General features: G+C 39.8%; 2 protein-coding genes across 2 annotated transcripts in view; one reads left to right on the top strand and one right to left on the bottom strand.

Moving 5' to 3' along the window:
- Nucleotides 1–380: 380 nt before the first annotated feature.
- LOC145978832 (uncharacterized) lies at nt 381–6,057 on the bottom strand. Its single transcript, XM_083111709.1, has 2 exons — nt 5,935–6,057; nt 381–1,803 (listed from the first exon to the last, which is right to left on the bottom strand). Exon 2 carries the CDS (start codon nt 1,799–1,801, stop codon nt 389–391), a length of 1,413 nt encoding a protein of 470 aa, XP_082967835.1. The 5' UTR covers nt 1,802–1,803; nt 5,935–6,057; the 3' UTR covers nt 381–388.
- Nucleotides 6,058–14,280: 8,223 nt separating this feature from the next.
- Nucleotides 14,281–16,089, top strand: part of LOC145978538 (lysosome-associated membrane glycoprotein 5) — a 37,961-nt gene continuing 36,152 nt past the window's right edge. Inside the window, exon 1 of the mRNA XM_083111198.1 lies at nt 14,281–14,383. Within this exon, the coding sequence (XP_082967324.1) occupies nt 14,347–14,383 (37 nt within the window). The 5' untranslated portion in view covers nt 14,281–14,346. The remainder of the gene's footprint in view (nt 14,384–16,089) is intronic.

The following is a 16,089-nucleotide window of genomic DNA, read 5'->3' as shown; positions in this document are numbered from 1 at the left end:
CAGAATAATGTAAATAAACAAATCAAGAAACATGAAGGATATTTATGCAGAAGCATCACATACTTTGTAACTTAATCATTATGCTGATAAATAAGACTTTAATATAATACATGATACTAAGATGTTTCCAATTATAAATAAATAAATAGATAAAAAGCATAGTTGTGCGAAAAAGAAGATAAGATAGTTCATATTTTTCTGACACAAATTCAGAGAAAGTAATTAATATAGTTACAAAAGGAATATAATATGATTTTTACAATTGTTTTATGCAAACATAATTAGTATTTTATTTTATTTCCATGATGTAAAACTCAAGTTTTTGCTAACTTTTCTGCCCTGGAAAAGTTTGATGATAAATGAATAAATGTAATATACATTTGCACCATTACAAAATCCTGATTTTGAGATTAGGAAGCTCTTCGAGAAGTTTTTGAATGCTTCTCCTTTTGTTAGACTCGCAGTTCTTTTCAATAACCAGTACTTCCAAGTGAGGGGTGCATTTTGGAATAGCTGCAAAAGAAGATCCTGTGATGTTGTGTGCATCATTTATCTTCAAATACTGCAGTTCGGGACAAGATGACAAAATTGCATTCAGGCCCTGGTCTGTTATGAAATTGCATCCTGCAACTGAAAAGTATCTTAATTTCGTGGACTGTGATGCAATTTTCCTCATGCATGTATCACTCATGAAACAGCATCCAGCCAAATTCAAGTACAACAGAGTTCCCATGTTACCCTTCCAAAACACATTTGAAACGGACCTTCCCTGGATTTCATACCCTTTGTTAATTTTGAGAGAAATTAGTTTGGTAAGATCTCCAAGTGCCTGGAATCCCACATCAGTCACAAACATTGCATTGAATATGAATAAAGTTCGCAGATTTATGCATTTAGAGATAGCAATGCAAGCTTCGTTACTCAAACCCAAAGCTTCAATCTTTAGTGTGACTAGAGTGTATTGGAATTTAGAAAACAGAGAAGCATATTTATAATCAGTATTCTGAAGACCGTTGAAGAAGAAATAGTGTAGACCCATCAACTTTAATTCCTTCAGTCCTTTACAATTCTCTCCTAATGCCTTGAGGGACTGGGATGCGTAAGAAGGGTCAAGATGAAGTTTCACTGTTTCCAGTTTTTTGAGTGAGCCCAGTAAGCAGAGAAACCTGTTGCTTCTGAAGTGCATTCCGGTCATGTCTATGAGCTTCAGATTTTTGCAGCACCTAACCAATCTCACTAATAGATTTGCGGGGATATTAAATGGATATCCAGATTCACGAAAAATGCAGCGTTTTATGGTTATTTGCTGCAGCTGGCGATGTGAGGTGCAGACTTCAGACAAAATGTCCTTCACGTCATGCCTGTGCACCAGAACCAAACTTTTCAAAGATGTGGTTCTTTTCAGTACTCTGAGCACTGTTTCTGTTGGCACTGAGCATCCTTTGAAAGTCAATTTTCTCCATAATGCAGGCACGTAGGCTGCCACGTACCACTTCCTGCATACAGGAGCCAAGTTAGTACACAACTCCTCGACACTGCAAAACGAGAAAATCTTAACCAGAATTTCAATTGGAAGTTGATTGATTGAACATTTGGTGTCACAATTATCTGTGCTTTTCATATTTCTCAGGTTGCTGATGATTGTATGTCTTGGAGAATACCCGCAAGCATTTCTCACCACCTGCTGTCTTAGGAAATACCTGCCATTATATGTCTGTGCATTACTAATTGGTTCTTGTTTCTTCATTTTCTTCAATCTGCCTTTATTTTCTTCCATTTCATTTTTCCATTTCTCATCCATACCTGAAATGTGAAATATGAATTTATTTATTTCATGAACTTCTGATAAAGAATAAATGCATTTTATTCCAGAACTAGCCAGTGCTCAAAGTGGAAATTCATAGGTGGGGGATGCTTGATCAAGTTTGAGGATACGTGGGGAAATTCTTGTACAAATTCAGGGGATACTTTACTCTATCTAATTTTCTTAACTGAGGGGAAGGCATCCCCCATATTCCACTCCCTACTTCATGCACTAGAACTAACAACAATAAGTAACAGGTTAGAAAATATATCTTTTAGAAATTGAATGAAAACGTGACTTGTCAGGATGTAAACCTCAATCACTGGTATTCTGTACCAGTCAGCAGAGACAGAAAGTGTTAAAACTTTGTCAAACCTTTCTTTGAAGCTCTGTGTTAATTTTTTAAAGATATTTTTATTGGTGCATAATCAAATCATCGATCAAAGTTGAGTTACTAATCAGAACAAAAATTGCTCTACTGCATTTCTGTTTATTATTATTATTATTATTATATTAGGGTGCAGATTTTTGCTATTTGCTTTTTTATTCCTTGTAGTAAAACATAGGGTTTAATGTTTAAAGTTCATTTCATGGTGTTTTTAGTCCGAAAATGCATTTTTATAGTGCCTATAAATGCCTATTTTGCTTGATCATGACTAAAAATGCCTATTCTGCCAGTTTTGCTTGCTTCAGGGTTTCTTATGCACGTTTGGCTTTCCCTAAATTGAAGAAGACAAGCCTTTGTTTATGTTGAACTGACTGAAATCTGATATTCGCCAGACTTGAGGATCTCAAGGGATGTCAGATCTTTAGAAATACCAAATGTCATTTTATCAGGGTAAGCAAACTGGACAACCTGTTGGTGACTCATACTTGGACAAAACTACTTCAACCCACTCCCCTTTACCCCCACCTGAAACCCTGTAGGAGTCAGTCAGTACTCATTTGCTTTATTGTGTGTGTGAAAGGAAGTAGGTAGTTTATCTGTGGAGACGGGTGTTTCAAAATGCCAAAGCATACTATGGCCAGAAGTGTATCAATAAGAAATGGTATGCTACAGTAGTTTGTTTTACCCCTGACGTGAAATTTGATTTTTGTTATTTAGTGTCACTTTCTTCTACGTTTGACTAATCGCAATGATGAGGATGAGTCATGATGAAATTGATGAAGAGACCCCCACAAGTAACACCCATGCCTAGGCTGGGATCCCAGGCATCAGTGGCAGCAATTAGGGGGCATGGGGGGAGGGGGCTGCAGTTGCCCATCATTTTTCGCCATTTTTGACCCTGCACTATGGCCTTTTAATGCTAAGCTTTTTCTACCAAGAAAAGCAAACTCATTGCACCCCCCCCCCCTCCCAGTTTTAGCACCCAATCACTGCTACTACCTGGCATCGTAGCTGTGCTGTACTAACCACTCCGCCAAGGAGGTTGACATCACTGATGGAACAGTAATTTTCTGTCAAGCTTGTATGAAGTAGATAGGTTAAATGTGAAATTAAAAAAAAGTAAAAAGTGCTCCCTTGTGCATAGCACCACGCCATGAAAGTGTATAGGGGGTGTGGGGGTAACGCCCCACATTTTCTTGATCTGGTCATGAGTGGGGGTGATGTGATCAGCATCACGCCCCTGACCGCCTTTACTCCCCAGGGTTTCCCCCAGGTACCCATATTATTCGACGCTGTGTGGGCGCCGGGGCCGCTTCCAAAAGTTCCCGGATTTGAACCGGCCGGGGATCGAACCCGGGACCTTGAGCATGGTAGTCAGACGCGTTACCGACTGAGCCACCGCGGCCACTAATTGAAACTAATGTGAAATTGTTTTACATAATGACTTTGTTCAAAACACAGCTGCTGATGTAATTTTGGACTCGTTCGATACTCGTTGGAGGCACATAGTGGTTCGGATCCCACTTTAAACTGTAGGTTCAGTCCCAGGTACCCTTTATGTGCATAAAGTGTACTTAACAACTCAGCTCAGGTCAGTAATTTCAGACTCCTCTGAAAATGTTTTTTCTACCTCTCACGTTGTTCGGAAAAGAGGATAAATGGCGATCAATGCACACTGTGATGAGCCATCATCTTACATTACCTCAGTTCCAAATACAATAATGCTAAATTATGTGAAAAACTTAGTTTAGTGGCCTTCTGTTGGATGTAGAGAATTACACTAAGCAGCGCTTGAAGTGGAATATGTTATCGGGACAGATGTTCGGTCGAACCTTGAGTTAACCTTCAATTAAAAATAAATAAACCAAAGTGGTAAATGCAAGCCCATTTTCAAACAACCCTGATTACCATTTTTGTCTTTGAACAACTTTTAAAATTAAAACTGTAATTACGAAATATTTTATAGTTTGTGGCCCCACCCCCTTGGAACGCAGCTTTACAATTCCAGTCCCCTCTGAAAGAAGATCCTACAGTTTAGAGTGGGATCCAAACAACTACGTGCCCCCACAGATCGAACCTGGAACCCCTTGATTACAAGGCGACTGCGTTACTACTACGTTATCAAGGAGGCATCAGATGTACACAAGACAGTCCCGGCATCCTGAAAGGTAACTTCGGGATGCCTAATGGTTCTGGTTTTTACCCAGAAGTGAAACAGGTAATATTTTCTGAGTAATTTAATTTTCTCATTGTCATCATCTGTTAAACGTATGTAAAAAATGATGTGGTCAAAGTGCTTTATGTGTAAGATTAGGACTGTTGAATACTTCCACTGTATTCAACATCGTGCAAGAATGGAGCCGTTCAATACATCTAAGCTATTTTTCTCTCACAATATAAATTAGAAATTGCTTAGAACATTTCTGAGCTATTTGATTTTTATTTGATTTTTCGCGTAATGTGAATTGTCCTTTTTAAAAATATATTGAAGTTTCTAGGTCTACTCATATCTGTACTCTAGGCGTGGTTTTGCATCTCCTGCATTGAATGATAAGTGCGGAAGCAAAGTATAAACTATAATGCCCTAAATGTTTATGTAGAGAATCTGGCCAGCTGCTCTGAATTCAATGCTAAGTCGGGGTCGCAACATTTCGATGTTCACCGAGCATCGTGAACATAATTGGTGAGTTACTTGAAAATTACACTTGTCTAAGAAGTCGGTCTCCGTCGTGGCGGAATGGTTAGCACATCACGCTATGACGCCAGGTATCCCTGGTTCGAATCGTGGCCTGGACATTGGTGTTCTTTGTGAGTGTTTTTTCGTCAATTTCATCATATCCTCGCGATTAGGAAGTAAAACAAACTAAATCAATATTGTCTAAAAAGCCCGATAACAGTGGTGGTGGGACATGATGTGAACTGACCATGTGTCACCCAATTAGACCATTTGGCCGGCTTTGGTCCTCAATGGGCTGTTACTCCACAGAGTTGAGTTTAAGAGGACTGTTAGGAAAAAGAACGAGGTACAAGAAAATTAAAGAAGCAAAGGTAATAACCTACTGAAAATACGCAAGAAGAGTGCAACGGCAAAAACACCACCATAAATATGACACTGAAGAAAATAACAGATAGTAGCTTTCTACAAGATTCAAGGTCCGTCGTATATACACTCAAAGAGCAAGACTCCGTATTTGTTCACTGTATACTTTAATTCACGAAGAACAAAAGTATTAAAGAAGAATAAAATTGTTCTTGGCTCGGGCCGTGTAATAATAATAATAATAAGTAATGAAGTTTGTAAACAGTGAATAACAAGAATTTCCGTGATGCAGTGTTAAGTGTGAATAATCAAAATCTGCATAAGGCACAAGGATGTTTGTTTGTGTTTATTCTCTCGAGAGAATAGGCGAAAGCCTATTTCATGATTCACCATTGTCATGAATATTCTACAAGTAGAAAGTGAGGTGAAATGTAGGAAGCGAAAATACAAATTTGAACACTAAACAATTCGTAGTTAAGCAAGTGTGTTGATATATTACATTTGAGGTAACAATTCAGTGTATCCTGGCATATACAAATACAAAATTTTCTTCTGAAGTAAATTTTAATTTTTGGACAATAGTTGTCCAAATAATATCAATTCAGAAAAATAGATTTTTTGTTTATGTGCATAAATCATGTTTCATGCTTGTGAGATAATCGTATCGTTTACTATAGATGTATTTAGTGTTTTCCAACTCACCTTAAAATTGCTTATCTCGTTCTGAAAAATGTAATTTGTAATAATTTGGAAAAGAGATTATAGCTCAATATATTTAATTAATGCTTACTACATTTGTGTTAATTCTAGCTTTAATTATTTCCGTTATTAGTCTATTTCATTTATTTCTTGATGTACAATGATAGCTTTTTACTTCGATGACCATAAAATCAAGGACGAAAAGCTCAAGTGTAATACAAACAGGTGGGTTCATCGGGGGTAGCGAACGGTCATTCGTTTACAAGAAATGACGTCAAATGTAGGTTTATGAGAAACATAACTGTTCCAATTCTTACAGTTCGTCGCAAATGAACTCAGAAGTAAAACGTAACGTATAAATGGAATCTCAGCATTAATCAGATAACAATATCTTCCGTTGTTTCTTTTTTATATCAAATGTAAATAAAGTGTAAAAATGCGATTATCTACAGGAGGGGTGCCCATCACCCCAAAGGCCCATGACACCCCCCCAAAAGGTAGGACATCCCCCCCCCCGTTTATGGCGAATTAATTACTCAAATTATTTTTGTCACAAAATTTCTGGGGAAACCACGAATTTTTGTCTTGGGGGAGGGGCAAGTACCAGGATAAACGTACCAATAATAATAATAATAATAACATTAATAATGATCTTATTATTATTATTACTACTACTACCAGTAGTTTTAGTTCAAATTTTTGCAATTGATAACAATATTGATTTAATAGGGCGCAAATAATTTCACTTGACGCCATGGCATTCTCTCTTTTACAACTTTTTTTTAAGATCATTCGACGCCCATGGCCGACTCCCGCCGCCTAGCTCTGAACTTGACTAAAACGAGAATAGCAAATAATGCGAGCGAAGCAAGCAAAAAAATTTTGCAAAATGAATTTTTATTTGCATAAAATTTGATATCGAAGGGGTAATTGCTCCTCTGTGCCCCCTCCCTGTAGGTGCCCTTGGCCGTCAATGTTTGTCTCCCCTTGCTACCCTAGAATTGACTTCCGTCGAAAGTTGGGGGGGGGGGGGCAATGACCCCCTGTCGTTGCGTCGCTGTATAATACACACACATTTAAGCAATATATGTTTAGATACTTTAGGCTTATTGCCATTGTTAGTCAACCTTATTCTGCACAGTTTGTCTGCTCGACTAACCTTGTATAAATTCGAATACCCCCCTCCATCCAAACAGATTATAAAGGTGGTGTTTCATTTCAACCCTATCGCCAGGCACGTATCCAGGAATTCCTTTCGGGGCGGCTCAACACAATTTTATTAAGGGGTATAGTAAGAACCTCACCATTGTATGCTTAAGACCAGTGGTGGCAATTTGGTTCAAAAACGAGGGTGGGGGGGGGGGGCGGAGAGCGGTGCAAGGAAAGTTCACTTTCTCTTGGTAGACAAGGCTTAACATTAAGAGGCCATAATGTTGAGGCAAAAAAATGGGGAGCAACTATCCCTTAAATCATCGCCACTGTAGGCTGTCATTTTAATCAGAAGGTGAAATCGGAACATTTTTTACCACTCGACTCCTCTGTTTCCATGCATTAACATTGTGTGCGAGAACCATCTCAGTATGTGTGTTTGTCCATTTCTTCTCATCAGGCATAAAAACATCTATGGTGTCTTTGAGTGTTTTTACGAAGCTGTTACACATGCACGGGATGGACAATCCACTCGACAACGCGAGATTCAAATTGTGGCCTGCCAACTGGACGCAGACAGCTCTCGAATATGTATCTCTGATTCGAGCATGAACACACTAACGTGTCTTGTCCTCCCATGTTTGCAGCTCTTATAAAAGCCGAAACCCACCAAATTGTTCAGATTCAGGCCTTAGCACTCACAAGTGTTCAAAAATGCCTGTCACAGCTTCCGCTGTCTTGTCATATATCGGCACGAAACAAAGGAAGTTTTCTCGAATACAGCTGGATCACGAAACAATTAATGCACAGCGAAAACCCTTCCGTTCCCAACACATCTAATGTTTCGTCTCCCAGTATGATCAAATGCTTATTCATTTATCTCCAGTGACGTGCCCAAGGGAGGGTTGGTGAGTTTCATAACCCCATTTGATCCAGTATTCCTTTTCTTTAAAAAAAGAAGAACGTCAAAGACAGGAAAAAATGGCAAAATCAGGACTGACCACCAAAAATAGTATGCGTAACCCCTCTCCCTTCCGAAAAACCTGAGCACGCCACTCTTTATCTCGGACACATTTTTTAAAATCAACTCACCAGAAGTTTTTATCATTCCGTATTGGAGATTGAAGTAAGGTGCGTTCTTCCTGCAATTTTGGATATGATCCTTTAGGGTGCTGTCGTCTGCCTGCCTTCACACCTAACCTTAACAAGGCCCTAATTTTCCATCCTTGTGACTTGGATTTTCAAGACTTAGGAAGGTTTCAGACCGAAGGGGCAGGCGATACATGTCGATTGGAATGGGCCAATCAGCAGCAACGTTTCACACCGTAGCGACACAAATGCCGCACAAACCTAATTTCGATTTGTGAAATCCTCAGGCGACACGGTGTGAAATCTCCCGTATTAGGCCACTGTCATTGTCACCTCGAAGTAGTAGCTCTTGTTGACCACAGAAAAAAAATATCTCCTCAACCGGTGGGAAAGAATGCTCCTCAGTTTTCTTCTCTCTCCTATATTTTCTGTGCTTGTTCACTATACAGGCAACACCTTACGATTTGATATACACAGGACATGTACTATGTAGACATTTTAACGAAAAATCGGTCGAAGTCAAGGATGGCTCGGTTGGTAGAGCCCTGATTCGGGTCCTGGTAGAGCCTACAATTTCCGCCTAAAATGTCTACAAATGCAACATCTTCTTGACATATAAAATTTTCGGCTGTCTCTTTATGGTAGTTAAGTGTTTCAATGTATTTTGAACCCAGTAGGGTTAAACAAAAGTATTTTTGTATACTATGAAATTCTCGGACTGCATATATGAAATTTAGTTCTGGCAAAACTAAATCATCACTCAAAACTTTTGATTTTCAGTTGATCTATGCAGCTTATTTCTGTTTTAATAAACCACTCCAATATCCGGTACTGCTGAAATATTCACTTTAGAGAGAGAGAGGGAGAGGGCTTGATCTCTTCGGCCCTCGACCCGAACTAGCACTACACTGAGGCCCCGGAAGTTCTGCTGTCGTCAATGTCTTCATTTTCGAATCACTATATGTTATAAAGCAACCAGAGGACGCCGACTGATCACTATTCGGCTATATGAATTGTCACACTTACCTCTGAAATCTCATTAACGGATTCTTTGTAAGATCAACCGAAAAATTGAATCCGCGTATTTATATCCTCATTATATTCTAGAACGTTCCGCTGATAAAACGATTCGTTAATATTGCCAGTAGTTGACTCCTTCTCTCATTCAAAAACGTACCCTCTCCCGCCTTCCAGAGATTAGAAATTACAACAAATCGCCCTACGTGTGACTCTACCTTTGTTGTGCAGCTTCCAAATGCTGACAAGTTTCTACCGTACATAGTGCTCAAGTGCGCTGCGACAACACCGAAAGTTGAAAAGTTTACGAGCAATATTATCAACAACGGGGTTATAGAACATTCTCCATCTTGCCTCGATAATTGTCTATCTCCTTAAATCATCGTCACATTTTTCAAAAAGCCAAAAACCTAATTGTATCTAGTGAAAAATAAAAAAAAATCCTGGGGGGGCTCGAGACACCTCAACCCCACCTTGGATATGTGCTATTAACAATAACAGGGTTATAGAACATTCTCCGTCTTGTCTCAATAATTATTTCTCTCAAATTATCATCACATTATTCAAGAAGCCAAAATCCTAATTTTATCTAGTGTAAACAGAAAAAATTCCTGAAGGGGGGGCTCGAGCCTCTTGACTCCAACCTTGGATACGTGCTATTAACAATAATAGGGTTATAGAACAGTCTCCGTCTTGTCTCGATAATTATTTCTCTCAGATTTATAAATCACATTATACAAGATGCCAAAAATCTAATTTTATCTAGTGTAAATTGAAAATTTTCCTGAGGGGGGGGGGGCCTCGAGCCACCTCATCTCCACCTTGGATACGTGCTATTAACAATAACAGGGTTACGGAACATTCTCCGTCTTGCCTCGATAATTATTTCTCTCCTTAAATTATTGTCACATTATTTTATTTCACACCACAAGAAACCGAAAACCTCATTTTATCTAGTGTAAACCTAAAACTTTCGGGGGGGGCTCGAGCCCCCTAAGCCCCCCTCTGGATACGTGCCTGCCTATCGCCACGATCACCCACAGGTAGGTAGAAAAACTATACATAATAACCAAAACTAAAAATCAATAATAAGTCAATCAAACTATACGATCCCCCCATTTTTGTGTGAAGATATATAGAATTGGTATAAAATTTTGTCCCTCCCAAAAAGAAATTCCCATGACGCAAGCGCGTCATGAACCCCCCCCCCCCCCCGTGGGCACCCCTGATCTACAGAAACGGAAGGGTAATTTCTTAACAAGTTGTTTTTCAACCAAAAGACTAGATATCTGTAAGCAAATTTGAATAGATTTGCATAATTAATTGTAGGCTGAGTGTATTGCCGTACGTTGTTTACTCGTACATTGTGATTTTGAGACGAAAAATCTTGGAGGATTTATAGTCCAACCAAGATGAGAAGAACCTCGGCAAAATCGCGAACTAATGTGGACAGTCATTTGTTTTCTCACTTCCCCGTCGTTTGTCTATGCGGTGGTGTCATGTGTCCCTTGGTTCATTGTCAAAAACTTTCACAACATTCAATATTGCGTCTCTGCTTTCTCTCTGTCCGGTTCTCCCCATCATGATGATATAAACACTTGGCTTGGCACTCATTGAACGTGGCGATGATGTGTTGAAGAAAGTCGCTCATTTTGACAACGCAATGTGAGGGCAGCGGCAGGCGATTGTATCGCCCACTTTCCCTCCGCTCGCTTGCGATTGAACAATCGACTATAGTGCCACAAAGGTTTTCTTATCTTGGTTAAGATATAGTGGGTTGGTAGCATTTTCTGAGGTTGTTTTTTTTTTTTTTGTGATATTTCGATTGGTCTATTTTACTTCGCATTTCTGCCACTTTTGGCTAATCGTGAAGATGGGGATGAGTGACGATACGATGAACTTGGGGAATGGACACTCACAAAGAACACACATGCCCAGGCCGGGATTCGAACCCGGTACCTCTTGCGTCGTAGCACGCTGCCTTAACCACTCCGCCACGGAGGCCGGCGTTTGATTTTTGATTGGTGGACAAACTCTTTCATTAATTCCATACTCGGAAATATGTTACTAAGGCTTTCAGAACAAATATGTACGCATTTTTATGTACATGTAGAAGATACAAGGAGAGTCTAATCCTATGGTTGAACTCCCCCCCCCCCCGCAAAAATAGAAATAAAAAAACTGCCCCGTCAGAAAATATTCCCCCACTCCTTTATTTATGGCGCCGTCAGTTATTCTCGGTTTCGGGCGTACACGCAGTTGCTTTGATTTGGTGATTTAAGTTCACTTCGTGCACTTGGGACTGGACCTACAGTTTAAAGTGGGATCCGAACCACATGTTCCTCCACTGGGTATCGAACCCGGGACCCCTTGATTACAAGGCAACTGCGCCATCGGGGAGACCCCTACATGCAGTTGGTGTGGACCAGTAACCACGCTCCAAGTATTTTTTTTAATTTTTTTTTTTTTTTTGCTGAAAGGCTAACGAGGTGTTTTCCTCCAACACACGGACCTCACCGATGGCTTAGTAACGTCGTTGGCTTGTAATCAAGGGGTCCCGGGTTCGATACCCGATGGAGGTACATTGCACAGTGGTTCGGATCCCAGTTTAAACTGTAAATCCAGTCCCAATTATCCTATCTGTGCATACAGTGGACAATTCCTCCCAACACATCTTCAAATTTAAATTATATGTGTGAAATATACATTTTTAAGCCGATATTAATTTTCAGGGGGGAGTTGTCCGCCGTTCTTGCAACTCTCGAACCCCCTCCAAACGCCGAACGGTAACAGTGACCTTTTCGAAATGCACTCAAATGTCTCTTCCGCCTTAGACATTGCGTTCTTGCAGGTTAACGCGGCTCTGGCGCCTGTACTCGTAGGCATGACACACTTCCGTGTGGTTCTTTGTTGTATCCTGAATGATCTTTTACAACCTCCGCAACCACGTGTGGGGAGATTATGCCTTCCGATGTGTTTTTATAGATTTTAGATTTGGTGAGGAAATAACTCGTCTTTAGCAATATGTTTTGTTTACGGCATTTAATTCACAAGCCCTTTCCTACAGGAGAACTATAGCGACCTTTTTCCTAGGGACGATTTGCTTTGTTTTATTTATTTTTAACTTAATGAAGGATTTCTGTATGTTAATTGACGATTTACAGAGATGGAAAGTAACTGCATAAGAGTAGGCTAAATAGCGATCGTCCTTTTTGGGTAAGGCAAAGATAACGCATTACTATTTTGAGTGACTTCCCAACCCTCACCGGGCATGGTATCAAGGTGCCACAAGCTGAAAAACTTAATTAAGGGCACCTGTTTGCATTCAACGCTCTGCACCCTGTATATGTTTATGCTATCTATTTCGAGTGGTGACGACGTTACTATGACGTCATCGGGGAGACGGTATATTTTGAGCCAAGATCAAGATCGTCATTTAATGTTAATTGATTTTTTTAATGTAGAGTTCGGGGTGGGTGATGCTCTTTATGCCTTCCTCGTTGATGGCACATGTTGCCGTATGACGTGGGTGGAAGGAGTCAGAAGCGTGGCGTGCATGTAGCCGGTGTTCCCGCAGGTAACAGCAAAATGTAAAGAATTAAAAAGTTGTTTAAATAAAATGACAACATTGTTAAATACGTTAATGAACACCGTTGCCGTTGAGTAGATATTGCCTAGGACATTTTTTCTGCAGCCGACGGAACCGAAGAGGGAGACCGTTCCGCTACCCTGAAGAAGCAACAAAGGAGAAGGCGCCAATGCAAGGAAAGACCGGGGAAGGACTTTGGGGCATAGTGTGCTATGGGGTTATTCATATGCCTGTTAAGGGCCCTGTTGCCGTTCAGACCTACCGGATCAGCCAGTGTTGTCACATCGGATTGGCAGAAAAGAGCTAAATTCCGCCTAAAATAGGATTACCATTTCTGCGAAGCAACTAGAGGTAGACTGCAAGGCTGTATTGAACTACAACTGAGGCTAGTTAGGTAATAGACTAAAATATAGTTCCTTGGTGTGATTCGTGATTTGAACAAACCTTGCTCGAAAATACTAAGTTGGCAACAGTAGTATATACAGCTGGGCGCTTCCCTTCCACAAAGGAGCAGAGTTCTGTCGTCTGCTCAGTGCTCACCACACAAACGTCGAACTGACCCGACACCTCATTGAATTTTCGTGGTAACTGTCTCATGAGTGGTAGTTCTTTCTAGTAGGGTTGTGCGGGACAGAATTTTTTTCGTCGGGACGGGAAATTTTTTAATCCCGACATTCGGGACGGGAATAATTCCCCATTTCCAGACACTTACAATGCAGAAAACGTCGAGATTTTAAAATGACCATTCGGCATTTCCCGACTGCTCGGGATCCCGAAAAGTCAGGAAGTCATTTCCCGAAGTCGGGATCGGAACGGGAATTTTTTTTCCCGATCCCGGTCCCGACTTTTCGGGATCCGCACACCCCTACTTTCTAGGAGTGTTTGTGGCTAAATCACTGTGCTGATTGCAAAACAAGAACGAAATGAACATTTATCTAGCTCGAAGACATGTTTTCATTACCGGGGGGGAGGGGTGATAACGTATAGTAGGCATAATTGTCGTACTGATAGCCGGTAACACTTTTGAAAAAGTCACGCCACGCCACTGGGAAGGAGATGACTTAATTCCAATCAAATCATCCAAGCCATGTAAGCTAGTCAAAACGACAGGAACACGCTTCGAATATCAAATTTTGATAGCATACATGCATGATAGTTACACGCACGCACTATCTTTGCCATATCTTGTTTCTGTTATTAGTATTTCCCTTATCTGCTGATCAGGCTTTTGAGAATGAATAGTGACGATAAAATAGCGAGGAACATGTTCATGGAATAGCATCCGTTTCGAACGAATTTATGAATATTGAAATGTTCCATGTAAGAGGTGGCATTAACATGTAACATGACACGCGATTTGGGATTGAAAACTTTGGTTTATATTCTTGTAGTTCACGCCAAGAAGCCCCCCCTAAGTATTTTTAACCCCTTTTCCTTGAAACGACACAACGTAAGGTACCTCGAATGTAGCCATGCGCAATGGGTATTGATTTTTGCGACGTCATCTCTTCCAGCAGCTGTATGTGCTTCTGCAAGCAAAGGCGATTGACTCCTGCTGCAGTTTAGTCAATATGAAGAGTGATTTCCTAATATTGTTTTTCGGAACAGGTAAGGTTGCTTATCTTCCACATGTGCTCATTAATAAAATAATGAGGACCGGCATGTCACTGGATCACCATTCTGTAAAGGAATCGCTTGTTTTTGATGTGCAGATTTTGTTGGACGTCTTGTTGAATAGAATATATGCTTGCCGGTTTCACAGTTATTTGGTTTATGTGACGTTCCTGTAAATATACGTCTAATGTGAACTTAGTTAATAGTTTGGTTGTCGCAGCAAGACAATATATATATATTTTTACTGTTACAGTTCATTTTCGCGTTCCTCTTCCAATAATTCGTACATTATCTTCTATCTATCACTGAATCAGAATATCGTAACAACACAGTTTCCTCTGAATGATCGTATCAGACTTTAATATTTTGTTGTTATGCATGGGATACCAAAAAATAAGGAAATCAAATATTTTTTAATCACGGTGAAGCAATCATAAGTAGTGAGTAAACGAATCATGTTGATTAACAAGCCAAACTCCTTTTTAATATTTGAAATGTTACACCTTCTCCTTTTATCGCGGGCCGTTCGTTATTTTTATTGTGCTTCAATTTGCAATACAATACTTGAAATGTAAGCAAATTAAATATTGTTCTACATTTCAGCCATATCAAATGTTTGGCTAACTTCGTTTTAACTACGTTCAAATAGCCGACCTCCGTGGCAGAGTGGTTATCACACTACGTCACAAGGCTAGAGGTCCCGGGTTCGAATCCAGGACTGGGTGTTGTTCGTTATGAGTGTATCTTCATCACTCATCATCGCGATTAGCCAAAAGTGGCAGAAAAGCGCCGCTAAATAACTCAAATTAAATCAAAATTTACGCTCAGATAGGCTAATCGGAACTAAGCCCACCGCTTAAAGTTGGATCTAAATCATTGAAACAGGTTCCAGTTGATTATAATGCGGGAGCGTTAGTTTATGTACTATCGGGAGTATTATAGAATGTGATTTAATCAAATGTTTGGATCTATTTAACCACACACTTAAGTTAACTTAGATTTCCATAATGTGAAGCATGTCAATAACGAGTATTGTGCATATAATAAACGTCGTTACTAGTGTAATTTTTTGTTTGTATGTTAGTATGATTTATCGCGGTTTTAGATCAACTGTTACGGATCTTACCTGCTTTCTTTCAATACGGTAGAATGTGCAGGAGAGAGAGGTAAAAACTGTTGTTTATGTTTACTCAGTTTAGTTATATACAATGATCATCACCTTGAAACAATTCGGTCTTAATAAAAATTAATCTGGAGGAAATTATAAGTTCGTGGTGCATAAATTACATCATCCAAGACTGAAATCGAGAATGTGGCGAAATTTAACATAAACATCTTCACTAGTAATCGCCAGATGGCGAGAGAATGTACAGGAAGCCACCAGTGGCGGATCCAGAAATTGCTGTTGGGAGGGGCGAATTTCAGAGTCGGGTACAGAACAGAACTTACAATTGCACTGTTTTATATTAACAATATGTAGTTCTTTTAGCTATGCTCTACGGATTAGCTTTTTTAAGGAGTTCAGAGTGAAGTAGATGGTTATTTTAGTATATTTTAGATAGTCTACTCAGATTGGTCCGTCGAAAGAAACAATTGCGTTGTAGATTATGAATATGTATGGGTTTATAAGCGACATAGGGAGTCTGAATGTATTGCTACCAATTTATTTATTACAGACTCAGGTTTTGAAGTTACATAAT

The sequence above is a fragment of the Lepisma saccharinum genome, chromosome 25 (genome assembly GCF_977018435.1).
Source record: "Lepisma saccharinum chromosome 25, izLepSacc3.1, whole genome shotgun sequence".
Taxonomy (NCBI): domain Eukaryota; kingdom Metazoa; phylum Arthropoda; class Insecta; order Zygentoma; family Lepismatidae; genus Lepisma; species Lepisma saccharinum.
Note: the sequence above shows the minus strand (reverse complement) of the source record. Positions and strands in the feature narration are given on the sequence as shown.